General features: G+C 57.8%; 1 protein-coding gene across 2 annotated transcripts; it reads left to right on the top strand.

The window, feature by feature from the left end:
- The first annotated feature begins 2086 nt into the window (after positions 1 to 2086).
- On the top strand, positions 2087 to 12649 carry MFGE8 (milk fat globule EGF and factor V/VIII domain containing). 2 transcript variants are annotated; one of them, XM_030497950.1, is made up of 11 exons: positions 2087 to 2170; positions 2202 to 2302; positions 5631 to 5756; positions 5994 to 6119; positions 6604 to 6717; positions 7136 to 7317; positions 7675 to 7830; positions 8581 to 8725; positions 9514 to 9716; positions 10989 to 11144; positions 11273 to 12649. In XM_030497950.1, the coding sequence occupies exons 2-11, from the start codon at positions 2212 to 2214 to the stop codon at positions 11414 to 11416; spliced, it is 1443 nt and encodes a 480-aa protein (XP_030353810.1). In that variant the 5' UTR covers positions 2087 to 2170; positions 2202 to 2211; the 3' UTR covers positions 11417 to 12649. The 2 variants fall into 2 exon arrangements, with proteins under 2 accessions (XP_030353810.1, XP_030353811.1); XM_030497951.1 differs by having other exon boundaries at positions 2088 to 2302; positions 9532 to 9716.
- Positions 12650 to 13917: the final 1268 nt, after the last annotated feature.

Raw genomic sequence — 13917 nt, 5'->3', positions numbered from 1 at the left:
TACGGGAACCAGGCTATTGGCTATCTGCATGGCTCAGAAAGGGTTATGGCACAGCAAAGCCTGGCAGATCTCCATGCAGAAGAAACCAAACCCAGTGCTAAATCCTGCTATAACAAGGCCTAAGTAGTCCCTGCAGAAGAGAGTGAAATTATGCCTGACCTTCGACCTACCCAACTCTTTCAAGTAGAGCCATCCCTTGCGAAAACTTGGCTCTATATGAACCCAGGGAGTGGTGTTTCCATCCCTCACTGCTTTCCTGCCCTTAACAGGGCTTAACAGGTTGCTCCTCTCTTTTCTCTCACCCATAGAGCTTCCCTTTTCCACTGGCACAGCACAGACTCTTCCCAAACCCAGTTTCTCACTGGGACCCCTTGCTCCGTCGCAGGTCTCCACTCAAAGAGCCACTGGTGCCTCCGGGAAGCGCCATCCCTATGGAAGCATAGCTCCGCCTGGCCTCCACCGCTTGCTTTTTAATATTCTTTCCCATGCACGTTCCTCGGGACATCGGCATTCATGCCTCTGGGGACAGAAGGAAAACATTTTGCTTTCTGTTTTTAGAGAGGCTCAAGATTTTTCTGCAGCTCCCTCTGGGTCTTGCATGCTCTCTGAGACCAATCTGGGCTGTAGCCCCTCAAGAGGCCGAACAAACACCCTTGTCCTATTTGCTTGTGCACAGCCCTGGGAATCTTGCCCTGCGCTTTCCTCCTCCTGACCTTGTTTTCCTCTGAACACCACAGCAGTAATTACCCTGAGGTTGCAGGGTTATTCGAAAGCAAGTACTGTGTATAGTCCGCTCCCTCCTTTCTAGCTGCTGTTTCTCCCTCCACTGGAGTTAAACTCTGCCTGGAGTGACTATTAATGGAAGGAAACACCACTAGTGAGGATGGTGGGGCTGGGAGGGAATACATGTCCAGCTCCCTCTGTTCCTCACAGGTTCCTATATTCCAACAGCCAAATTCCTGGCGTATTGGGGCAGCTGGATCTGGCAGGTGGTCTGTCCCTGGGGTGTCGCTCCCTGTCTGGGTGCTCTTATGGGCACTGGTTGATTGTGTCCAAGAAAAGCATTAACTGGATGTTAGAGGGGAGGTGGAAACTCTGGTCAAAGTGCAGGGTGCTTGGCGGGGCTGCCCGGCTCGCTGCGGGCTGTGGTGGCTGCATTGCCAAAGCCAGAAATGGAGCAATACTCAGGCAGAGTCAACATGTAAATACGAGCAGCCGAAGCATCTGAGTTGGGTTGGTTAATGCTGAAATGGAGGGTTTTGCAAGAAGAGATAAATCAGCTTCATGCTTAGGAGGAGGCCTTGGAGTGGAATTCCAGCGTGGGGTCAAATGATCCAGCATTCCTGTACTATGTGCTTCTCTTTTCCAAAGTCTTTGCTGCTGAATATGAATTTAACATGAATATGCTTTAGCTTGGTGGTTTCTGCCTCCCAGGTCAGAGCTTCCCACATGGCACCATCTCAAAGACACGGCTGGGCTTCTCCAGCCCTTGGGCATAGCTCAAAGCTGAGCTTGTTTGTGGCTGACCCAACAGAGCTGTGGCGTGGTGCTCTGGGCACACGCAGCCTGTCTCTTTTCCTTGATGTTGGTTAGGAGAAGCTCAGGAAAACCCCGTTCCTCAGGCGTGCTGTGTGCCGAGGTTGGTACAGTGCGCTGGTGCATGCCCTACCCCGGCAGAGGGGAAGGCCTCTCCAGCTTTCATCCCACCCAGGGAGAGAAAAGTGGGGTTTGTGCTGCAAAACACCTCCTCCTCCTGCCAAGTGCTGGCAACCCCCAGCGCCAACCAATCCAGCTCTGCACCCTCTGCCTGACAGCCAGGGCCGGGAGCCAGGGGCACTGCCACCAAGGGCCGGTGTGGGGCTCTCCGGTGGGACCACCCCGCACCCGGAGCATCATCACTGTGCCTGGTGGCTCCTTTGGCTCCGGGGCCCTCCCTGCACCTCGCGGTGCCTGGGGCACCCCCTCCCCATCCCGCAGCCCCTCCCGCTGCCCGCGGAGCGAGGGGGGACAGCGACCCGCGGGTCACCCACTGCCCGGCGCGGCGGGGCCGGTCCCGCCCCGGGGGCGGGCGGCGGAGCACGTGGGGCCGCGCCGGGCCGGGCTGAGTCACTCCCCGCCCCGAGCCCCGCGGCTGAGCGGAGCGGAGCGGGCGGCACGGCTCGGTGCGGATCTCATCGCATCGGCACGGCGCGGTGCGGATCCGGAGGCAGCATGGGGGCCGTGAGGATGTTGCGGGTACCGAGGCTGTTGCGGGTCCTGCTCTTCCTGGCGCTGGGGCTCTCGCTGCTGCTCGTTGTGGCCGGTGAGTGCCGGGGTGCCCAGGGAGCCGGGTGTCGCGGATCAGGGGTGCCATGGGTCAGGGATAGCGCGGATCAGGGATGCGGGGGATCACAGGTGCTGGAGTGCGCCGGGAGCCGGGGTGCCAAAGAGCATGGGGTGTAGGGGAACCGGGGTGCTAGAGTCCGGGGTGCTAGGGAGCTGGAGTGCAGGGGATCCGGAGTGCAGGGGATCCGGAGAGTAAGGGATCCAGGGTGCCAGGAAGCCCGGGGTGCTGGGGTGCCAGGGAGCGTGGGGTGCAGGGGATCCATAGTGCAGAGGATCCAGGGTGCCAAATTGCCCGGGGTGCAGGGGATCCGGAGTGCTGGGGATCTAGGGTGCCAGGGAGCCTGGGGTGCTGGGGATCTGGGGTGCAATGGATCTAGAGTTCAGGGGTCCAGGGTGCAGGGTTGTTTGGTGTGCAGGGAATCCGGGGTGCAGGGGAACCCGAGGTGCACGGGATCCGAGGTGCAGAGCCAGAGGATCTGGGGTGCAGGGTGAGAGAATCTGGGCTGCTGTGTGTAGAGGTGATGAGTGAGAGGGTGCACAGCCCTCGGGGCTGCTGCTGCAGGAGCGGGGGAGCTCAGGTCCACAGCCCTGTCCTTGCTCCCGAGCTGGGAATAGCTCAGCGGGCCTGTCCCGTGCTTTCAGGCTTAGATAACCGTGCCCACAATGTAAACAGCTTCCCTGGGACCGCCTGGCACAGCGCGCCTGGCCGGCCTGGCCAAGGGAACCCTGTGGAGGAGCAGCTCCATCATCACCCTGTGGGTCATGCCTGGGGTGGTTGACTCCGAAAGGGATGGATGAGACTGGAGAGAAGGGTAGCAAAGCCCAAGCGCAGGCTCTGGGCCAGGGGACAAAGGACAGCAGAAGGTGTGCTGTGAGGAAGGCTCTGTTAGTGTTCGCTCCTCCTGGGCAAGAGATGCCCGTTGGGCCCTCATGAGACAGGCTTGACCTGACCTCCCCCAGTCTGCTGGGATGAGCTGTCCCAGTTTTCGAAGGATGTTATTTTTGCCTTCCAGCCAGCCTGTGGGTTCATACAAGCAAACATTTCCAAAAGCAGTGGCTGATCTTTTTTGCCTTGGTTCCTGACTGTCCAGCCTGTGACAGCTGTGTCCCTGACTGGAGAAAAATGCCTGTGTGTGGAGGATGGAGATGCTGAACCGCTCCGAAACCAGGCCTGAAACAGACGAGAAATAAGAGCATCCAAAACTACTTGCCACGGTGGAAAATGTGACCCATGTGCCTTGCTGCTAGGCAGGGGCCTGGCTAGCGAGACCCACTACGTAAGGGATAATTCCTGGGAGGGAATGAAAGGGAGTCTAGTTACTTGTATAGCATAAATCTAGGATCCCTCTGTCCCGACCCTGGGAGGAACCCTTGCTCCTTTGCTGCTGTATCCCACCCTAGAACCTCCTGTGCTGGAGGCAGCGCAGATGCTGGGGAGCAGATGTTCATTGGTGCTCCGTGCCTGGGGGAGCATCCGGCCCCTGCTGCTGAACAGAAGCAGCTCTGTCCACTTGGCCTTGGCCAACTGCCGGGAATGATCCTTGGGATGGGGCTGGAGACCTGCGGAGGGGCGTGGGGCAAAGGCATCCCCATGTATCAGCAGGGGCTCTCTCCTCCCATGCCGTAGCTCATGGCAGCGCATTGATGGAGCATGAGGTCATGCAGAACAGGCTGGGCAGCGCAGGCAGCGACTTGAACCACTGCCCAAGTTTTTCTGCCTCCTTAGGCTGGGCTAAGGGAGCTACACCATCTTTTCGGAAGCCTTCGTGTAACACTGGCCTGTCTGCCACCAGTGTGTACCCTACAGATGTGGAGTGTCAGGAAGAGTAGGATTAACTCAAAGGAGCCCTGCTATTAAAAGCCTAATGAGTAGGAGCTCACTGTGTAGTAGCTCAGGCTAATGAGAGCTGTGCTGTTTGGTGTGGGTCCAGGCAGCGAGCCCACAGCTCATTAACTTCCACCTTCTCCAGGGCTTGCCCACAGTAGGGGGTTATTCCTGGGTCTCCACCCAGCCCTTACTCTGACTCCTGCAGCATGGCAGAGGAGAGCCTGGCGTCAAGGTATGTGCTGTCCTGGCACTTGGTGAGGAGGTACCGAGGCTTTCAGGGTGGGAATCTGGTCTGGGTTTATGGAGAGCATCACTGTCTTGCAGCTCTTGGGGTAGAATAAATTGAGGGTGGGAGGAATTCCATCCCAGCTCTTGCAATCTGATTTAACGCTTCAGTGAGGAGCAGAAGGTTGTGGTGAGTTGACCTTGGATGGTTGCCTTGAGCTGCTCCCTCATTCCCTTTCCTCAGCAGGACGGGGGTAGAAAAGAATATGAAAAAGCTCCAGTGTGGGTCCTTCCCATGGTGTACAGCCTGTCAGGAACAGGCCGCTCCAGTGTGGAGTCCTCCATGGGCTGCAGGGTGGATGTCTGCTGTGGTGTGGTCCTTCACAGGCTGCAGGAACACAACCTGCATCACCACGGTCTTCTCCATGGGCTGCAGAGGAATCTCTGCTCTGGCCCCTGGAACATCTTCCCCTCCTTCTTTGCCCGGGGTGTCTGCAGGAGGCAGGGACTGGCTGTCTCCAACATGGGAGCAGCTCCTGGTGTCTTGCAGAAGCCACCTTCGCAGCCCCCTGCAGCACCTCGCCACATAAACCCAGTACCATGGGAGGTGCTGGAGGGGGATGAACAGGCAGGGAAGATGGTGCAGCCCCACCAGTTCCCTGTGGGGATGTGCCTGTGGGCTGCGGCTGCCTCGTGGGAGCTGCTGGGACAGTGATGGAGGTCTGGCAGGCTTTGTGCAGGGACGGACACTGTGCTCCCTCATGTGTCTCCAGCATGTGAGAAACAAGGCGTGCGGGCTCCCCCTACAATGGTTTCTGTTTTGGTCTCAGGAGTACTAACTTTCATTAGCAAACCCCAGCAATAGGACCAGCTCACTTGAATAATCCTGTCCTGCTCGTGCCCGTGCGAGCCCCAAACTGGCTACCCCTTCTTCCCAGATCAGAAACATTGGATGCACCAAAAACATGTGTTTCCCCTGGCTTCGGTTTGATGTGCAGGCTCTGTTGAACCCACTTTGTAACGTGCCAGGGCAGGGCAGGTCCTGGCCACGCTCCTGGTTTCAGCCATTGCTTTTGAATAGCAGAGGTCCCGTGTAGGATCCATAAGCATCTCTGCGTGCTCCCCTCCCTGCAGCACCCACAGTTGGAGTAGTTCCTACCGTTGAGCTGGGATGCCTCCATGTGCATCCGCAGGGCTCTGGTGGACGCCTGCCTTTGGGATGGCTCACAGTGACATGTGGCTTTGCTTCCAGGAGACTTCTGCGATGTGAACCACTGTCAGAATGGGGGCACCTGCCTGACCGGGATTAATGAGACCCCCTTCTTCTGCATCTGCCCTGAGGGCTACGTTGGGATTGACTGCAATGAGACAGAGAAAGGTGAGGGGCTGACCCCTCACGGGTGCTCCGTGAAGGCCAGGAGCCTTGCAGCATGGTAGTGTGCCCTCATGGCCTTGGGGTCCAGCCCTGCTGATGGGCACATAGAGTGGAGATCCAAGCAGGAATGCGGTGACCTCCATTACTTGGGGGGAATGCAATGTCTCCAGGGAGTGACAGCCCTCTGGTGCTTTTATATTCCACCCGTGCCCATATTACTGCTGTTTTCCCCTTCCCCAGGCCCCTGCCACCCCAATCCTTGCCACAACAACGGCGAGTGCCAGCTCGTCCCGAACCGTGGGGATGTCTTCACTGACTACATCTGCAAGTGCCCCGCTGGGTACGATGGGGTGCACTGCCAGAACAGTGAGTACAAGGGGAGAAAGGGGGTTAAGGGCTTGGGGACCCCCAGGGCAGCACTGGGAGGACAACTGGGGGGTGTTTCAGCTGTGGCTGTGTTGGGCACTAGGCTCTGTTGGGGATCAAGGACCTTGCAGGGTGGAGGGAAGGACCATGGCGTGGGGACGCGGCTGTGTCTGAGCCTTGCTTTGCGTCTCTGGTGCCTTGAGTAATGGGAATAGGGGTGCCTCGAGGTTCAGCCTGCTCCACGTGAGGTCCCAGCCTTGTCCTGGCTGCATGTCCCGATGCACCCATGTGGCTGCAGTCAGTGACACAGCTTAGGCAGCTCCATAGGTCAGAGCTTCAACCCGTGCCACCATATCAGCAGGGACCCTGCCATGGCCTTTGCTTAGGGGATGTCTCCCCCTGTTCCTGCTGTGCTGAATGAGGGGTCTCCTCCCTGGGACTGGCTCCTGGGTCTCCTCCTGAGCCTCCCCTCTCTGCCTCCTAGACAAGAACGAGTGCTACTCCCAGCCCTGCAAAAATGGAGGCACCTGCCTGGACCTGGATGGTGACTACACCTGCAAGTGTCCTTCTCCGTTCCTGGGCAAGACCTGCCACGTCCGTAAGTCCTTGGCTCCAACTGTACAGGATTCTCTTTCCCTCCCTGTCCTCCACTGCTGTGTCCCTCATTGCTAGGAGAGATCTCACCATCTGGTTTAGGGCCATGGTGCCTATGTGCTGGCTACCCTTGATGGTCCTGATGGAGGGAGCATCCCTGGGAAGGTGCTGTCTCCTCTTGGGGAGTGCCCAGAGCAGCCCTTATCCCTGCTCCCTAGACCTCCATGCTGTGAAAGGGTTTAGTTTTGTGGATGCTGTGGTTTTGGCTCAAGGCTGAGAGGGGGAAGTACACCTTGGGGACAGCCAGGTCCTAGGGCTGGTCCCCATCTCCTGCCCTATACCCAGACAAGAGGCAAATGACTCCCTGGTTTTGCTTCCTGGTCACTGTCTCTCTTTGGTGCCGATGTCCCCACTGCTCCCAGGCTGTGCTGTTCTCCTGGGCATGGAAGGAGGAGCCATCTCTGATGCTCAGCTTTCGGCATCCTCCGTCTACTATGGCTTCCTCGGCCTCCAGCGCTGGGGGCCAGAGCTCGCCCGCCTCAACAACCATGGCATCGTCAACGCCTGGACCTCCAGTGACTATGACAAGAGCCCCTGGATCCAGGTACCTGCAGCAGGACTGGGAGCAGCGGCACAGCAGTCAGCCCTGGTAGCCACGGCTGGTCTTGCAGGGCTGCTTTCACGGGATTTATCCGCTCCTGGTGGCAAGCGTGGAGCTAAATTGCTGCACAAGGGGCATCTTGTGATGTGCCTGGAGAAGGCAAGGTCCTTGGGGTGGAGATCTCCCCTTCTCTGCCCTGGAGGGATGGAGGGATTTTGCCTCAAGGAAGTCACAGCACCCTGGGCATCCCCTCACCATGTCCTGACGCTGAGTGTGAGCCCACCCTCCCATGCTTGGGCACAGGGGCTGTGCACCCCATCCGCACTGCTCCCTGCTCATGCTCCTCTCCTCCCTGGCCAGGCCAACCTGCTGCGGAAGATGCGGCTGAGCGGGATCATCACGCAGGGCGCTCGCCGTGTGGGCCAGCAGGAGTTTGTCCGTGCCTATAAAGTCGCCTACAGCCTGGACGGGCGGGAGTTCACCTTCTGCAAGGACGAGAAGCAGGACACAGACAAGGTGGGCTGCGATGCTCTGTGTGAGGGCAGTGCTGCAGGCAGTGGGGTGGCTGCGAGCTGCATCCCAAACTGGCCCCATGTTTGAGAAAGTGCTTTTGACCTAGGTCGAAGGCACGTTGGGAACTGTCCTAGCAGCGAGACAGCACAGGCAGTTCCAGTGCCAGGCAGCACTCTCTGGCTCTGTTTAATTGACCATAATAAGTATAGCCAAAGAAGCAGCGCTGGCTTATTTAGGTCATTCAGATAATATCTTTATCGCTGACATGGGAACTGGGCATGGCCTGGAAGGGCTAGTGAACAGATTACGTGTCTGGGTGCTGTGTTTGCACCAAGCATGAGTTGACTGTGTCTCACTCTCAAAGCAGGAATACTGCCATTACAGGGAATGGCTGGCATCTGCCTTGCTTTAAAAAACAGGAAAGTTACACTCGTTTCTGCAGCAGTGGAAAAAATGCATGAAAACATGATGTAAGTCTATTTACTGTGTTAAAAAGAAAGGAGCCACCTCTCTGCTTGTCATGATTTGAAGTGTGTTGCTGGAGGGAGCCGGTGTTGCTGCATGTGTGGCTTTGTGGGGCAAGGGCAGAGCAGGGAATGGAGCTGGTGCAAGGTCATGTACTGCTCCAGGGCACTAAAGCAGAGCCCAGCTTCCCTGCTCTTGCCATTGTCGAAGTTGAGGTCTGTGTGTCTGCTGGGCAAGGGATCTCATGCAGAGGCTGTGGCAGAGCTGGGACACTGTTGGCCCTTGCAGGTTTTCCAGGGGAACGTGGACTATGGCACCATGCAGACCAACATGTTCAACCCTCCCATCACCGCCCAGTTCATCCGCATCTACCCGGTGATGTGCCGCCGTGCCTGCACGCTGCGCTTCGAACTGATCGGCTGCGAGATGAACGGTAAATGCCGGTGCCTCTCCTGGGTGTCCCCAGGGCAGGGGGTGACATGGGGCAGGGCATCACCCCTTGTACTGGTTTGGATCCCCTGGGAGACAGGATTTGGTTTTCCCACACCCGCTATGTGATGCCTGGAAATACCCCCGGGTGCTTTGGGGAGCACAAGCCATTAATCCCACCAGCTTGAGCTGCATTCTCACGCTGCTAACACCTCCCCAAGCCAGGGGTTTTTATTGTGCCCTTCCTGTTCTGAGCTGTGAGCCGTCTGCTTTTCCTGCTGGAGAGCTTGAAAAGCACCGGCGGATCAAAGTCCTCTGGGAAATGTGAGGAATGATTAGCCTGAGCGCTTTCCCTGTGCCTCTGGCATTCCTGTCCTATGGCACATTCCCGGTGGCCGAGCAAGACCCATGGCATGAGAGCAGGGTGCCATGGGGGCTTGGGTCATGTCTTGCCACTGCATGGGTTCAGTGCCAGCTCTGCTTTTGGCTGGAGGTGTCTTTGCATTGATCTCTTCACTCGTGAAAGCATCCTCCTGCCTCTTGCCAAAGCTGTCTGTATTCCGGAGCCAGGCTGTGCTGTGTGAACAGCTGTGCATCCCTGCAGCAGGAGGCACTGTGAGCCAGGGAATAGCTGGGAACTAAAAATCCCGGGAAAAGGCGAGCCAGCTGCTCTGCTGAGCCTTTCCCTGCCTGGCTCTGGAATGTGGGAACGTGGGGATGGCGCCCACCAGGGATACGGGGTTTTGCCGTGGACTCTTTCCTTTTCACCGTCTATAAACTGTTGTGTTACAGTGTATTTCAACACGGCAGGTTGCTCGGAGCCTCTGGGCATGAAATCCCGCCTCATCTCCGACCAGCAGATCACAGCCTCCAGCGTCTTCAAGACCTGGGGCATCGACGCCTTTACCTGGCACCCGCATTATGCTCGCCTGGACAAGACAGGCAAGACCAACGCCTGGACAGCACTCAACAACGGCCAGTCCGAGTGGCTGCAGGTGGGTCTTGGTGTCCTCCCTTTGTAACCTCATTTCTCCTCCCCAGCTCCTCCAGATGTGCCCAAGTGGCTGGAAGCAGGATGGGCACAGTGGGAGATGCTGGGGTAGTGCCGGAGCTTCCCTGTGGGGCACACAGCGTGGTGGTGCTCTCCCTGGGCTGGGATTGCAGCAACAGGTCAGGATGGGGCCACAACTGCCCATTTTAACAGCAATGCTGGAACTCTGGGTCAGACCCATCAGTGTTTGTGGGACAGGGTGGTGCTGTCTCTACAGACCTTCCCATGGGGTGCACTGAGCCCGCAGCACCCCAGTGCTGCATCACCCCCTTGGGGAGTGCCATCCCAGCCTGGGGTGACCGTGCCATGACCTTCCAGCTGCCCAGAACACCGTGTTTCTGTTTTGCAGGAAAAAAATCAGGTTTGCTTTTCTCTTCCCAGTCTGGAATGGGAACAAATAGTTTTGAAATTTCCTTCTCAGTTTCCTTTCCTCCCCTGTTTTTATACTTTTCACATGATTTCATGACATAATAGGACAAAGCAGTTTAGATATTTGTCCTGCTTTTTATTTGGGGAATGATTAAAAGCAGCTGCTTCGTGGCCCTGAATAAACCAGCTTATCAAACGTCTGCTGATGGGGTTGGGATGGCACACTGAGTTGGGCTGTTGCACCACAGGCTGACTTTGTGTACGTGTACATAGATTTACATGTGTACTCACATATATACACATACACGTGTATATCTATAGCTAGTACTGCCCTCGATGAGCATAAAATAGGAACTAAATGAAGGAGACTTTCAGCTCTTTTGCTGGTTTATGCTGTAGCGTGCCGGCAGCAGTAGCACAGTGTGGTAAAGAGAATAGAAACCATCTCACAACCCAAATATCAGACTGTGCTGAACTGCGTATTTTCTCAGCCAGAATCACTTTCCAGTGGAAATGCATTTCCTTTGGGAATCCTTTATTTTTTCTGAATTCAGATTTTTTACTGTCATTCCCACATTGACCTTTTCAGTGAAAAACGTCAGGGTGGCAGCAGTGGGGAAAGGAGCTGAGATGGAGAGGTTTGTGTCCTGCTTTGGGTTGCTTTTAGGGATGCTGCAGTGACGTTCTATTAGTTGGCCTGGTATTGGGGTGAGGGTCAAGCAGTGTTTTCTCCATTCTTGACTCTCGAGGGCCAGCACATCCCAGGTGCCCCTGGGACATGCAGGATGCTCTGGGGTGGGAGCACTGCTCCTGTGAGGAGCCTCGACGAGCCTTATCTCTGTGCCAGATCGACCTCCGGGACCAGAAGAAGGTGACGGGCATCGTCACGCAAGGAGCCCGTGACTTTGGGCACATCCAGTATGTGGCAGCCTACAAGGTGGCCTACAGTGACAACGGCATGTCCTGGACCCTGTACAAGGATGGACAGACAAACAGCACCAAGGTGTGTGGTGCAGGGCAAGGTGGGCAGCAACCTGGGGTTCAGGGATGCTGCTGTGGGATGGGATGGAGTGGGATGGGATGGATTGGTGGAGGTTCTGGCGGTGCTGACACCCACCTTTCCCCCCTTAGATCTTCCACGGTAACAGCGACAACTACTCACACAAGAAGAACGTGTTCGACGTGCCCTTCTACGCCCGCTTCGTCCGCATCCTGCCCGTGGCCTGGCACAACCGCATCACCCTGCGCGTGGAGCTGCTGGGCTGTGATGAGTAGGCACATGGCGAGGAAGGACGGGGCTGCTCTTCCCCACTGCCCAAGCCTGCACCCTGCCCACCTCTGCCCGCTCCTGCTCTGACCTCACACCCCTCTCTCCCTGTCCCCAAACTCGGGAGGTGGCCAGGAGGGCTCCCCTGCCCCTCGTTGGCGCTGGGGCCACAGCACTGCACTTTACAGGGCCCTTAAGGTGGGATGCGGGGATGGTTCCTGCTCTTTCACCCCACTAGCCAGGGGGGAGACCCCATCCTGTGACCGGGACTTGGCTGGGGGACCCTCTCCTGCAACTGGGGCTTTGTTGGAGGACCCCATCACGCAACCAGGGCTTGACTGCGTCCTCCCAGCTAACCCTGGAGACACATTTTCTCCCCCTTATCGCTTCTGCTTCCAGCAGAGAGGCTGCAGCCAGTGGCAGTCTCCTGCCTACACTAGGGCTCAGGGCTCAGCAGTTTTGGGGGGCTTAGGGCAAGCACCCCGGGCTTGCAGCCTCCAGTGTCCCTCCTGCTCCCTGCATGGCTGCAGACAGGGGCTCTGAAAAACCCACTTGGCTGTTGTCCCCTGCCCATTATGCCGTGCCCTGGGTCTCCTTGCCTGCGGTGTCAGCGCTGCATAGTGAGAGGGGAGTGATGAGAGGGCTTCTGTAAAGAGGCACCAGGTCCCCATTGCCGGTGGCTCTGCCCTCTGGGTGCTCCCGGCTGGTGTTTTGGCAGGGATTGCCCATTCCCCTTCAAGGGGCCATGCGGCTCCAGCATCTGCCAAGTCTCAGCATTGCCCCTGTCTCCAGTTTGGGGTGCCTGGAGGTCCCTTGTCCCCGGAGCCAAGCGGTGAGCAGGGGGGCCACAATCTGGTGGTGGGGCAGAGATGGTTTGTAGCCACAAAGGTGCAGAGAAACGATGGAAGGGTGGTGGTTAAACCACCCAAAGGCAGTCGGCAGAGCGCTGTGCCATGACCCTTTTTGTAACCTGACTTCTTTCCCTTTCCGTGGGGTGGAGGGGAGCCTCTTGCAGTGCTCGAGCCCTCGGGATTAGCAGTAGGAGAAGAGCGAGGCCCGGCACTGGCAACAGGGTGTCCTTCCCTGGTGATGGCTTCCCCTGCCTGCCGGGATGCGAAGTGGCCACGGAGCTGGGCCGGCAGCGGGATGGCTTTGCCAAGCACTGAGGGAGCCTGGGTGGGATGACGGCGGTGGCCCCTCTCCTGGGTGTCTCTGACAGTATTAAAACCAGCTGAAACTTTGGGGCTGTTGGCTTGGCTGCTCTGCGCCTCCTGAGAGCCACCTCCCAAAACACAGTCCTTCAGGATCCCCTCTGAGCCTCCTCCATCGCAGAGGGCTGCCCCCTGCCATACTGACCCCACATCTCACCTGCTTTCACAGGCCCTCCTAGCACCCTTCCCTGCACAAAACCCAGGGTACCAGTGCATCTTCCCCGCTGCCTCCACCCCATCGCAGCTGCCAGAGCCTGTGCTTGCAGCTGGACAGGCACATTGGGATGGGACATGGGGAGGGGAAGCTGCTATCAGCACCCCACGCCCTGTGTCTCCTCCTTTGGCTTTGATCCTGGAGCAAATCCACCAGCTGGGAGCAAAACCGGCTCTTACACCCCAGGGCTGTGGGTTTTGCCAGGGCTGCCCATAGGGATGCTCCCAGCATTGGCAACAGGGTCCCCAGTAGGAAAGGAGCACTGGGATGAACAGGACAGAGGAGCTTTGCTCCTCTCCAGAGACTTCTGCCCTGAAGTTGGCATGAATGGCCCAGGACAACCTGCATCCCACCACAGCTCTCCATCCCTGCAGCTCTGGACCACCTCCATGCACCTTTGTGCTGGCAGCAATGCCCTGCTCAGCCTGTGCATCCTCTTCTCAGGCTCCTGCCTGGCCCCTGGGCACCAAAGGAGCTGCTTGCAGGGACCGGGCTGAATTCGTTGTAGCTGCTTGGTGACAAATAGCAGCCACAGCTCAAGCTGGGGACAGGGGGGACAGTCAGCCCAGTTCACCTCCAGACATGCCACCCTTATCAGCGGGAAGCTGGGGCAGAGATAAGAGCAGCTTGTTCTGAGTCCAGCCAAGACTGCTTTGAGCTGGGGCATGGCAGAGGCTCCATGGGGAGGGTGATGGGGCCAGATGCCCTATCTCAGAGCAGGGGCTCCTGCTGTGACAGGCCACTGCTTCCCCCTGCCCATTGCCATCCCCCAGGCAAGCCCCTCCGACGGATGCTGAGCCCATTCCCAGCTCTGTGGCGTTTCCTTCCTCCTCCAGAGCCCCAGGATGGGGGGTTTGATGAGGACCAGGGCGTCCTCCACACCATGCAGAGCCTCTCACGACTCATGCTCATGCCTCGGATGCTCTTCCTGGACACGGCTGGGTTGCTGGAGCAGCAGGAAGGCTGCGGCACCCCGCTGCTGCTGACTCGGCTGCCCACGAGCCAGTTCCTCAGGAAGCAGCCGTCGGGGAGAGCATCCTCTCGCCTCCACCCGGAAAGCCCAGCACAGATCACAGCTGCCTCC

The sequence above is a fragment of the Strigops habroptila genome, chromosome 9 (genome assembly GCF_004027225.2).
Source record: "Strigops habroptila isolate Jane chromosome 9, bStrHab1.2.pri, whole genome shotgun sequence".
Classification (NCBI taxonomy): Eukaryota; Metazoa; Chordata; class Aves; order Psittaciformes; family Psittacidae; genus Strigops; species Strigops habroptila.
The sequence above is the reverse complement of the archived record's forward strand: the minus strand, read 5'-3'. Positions and strand labels throughout refer to the sequence as shown.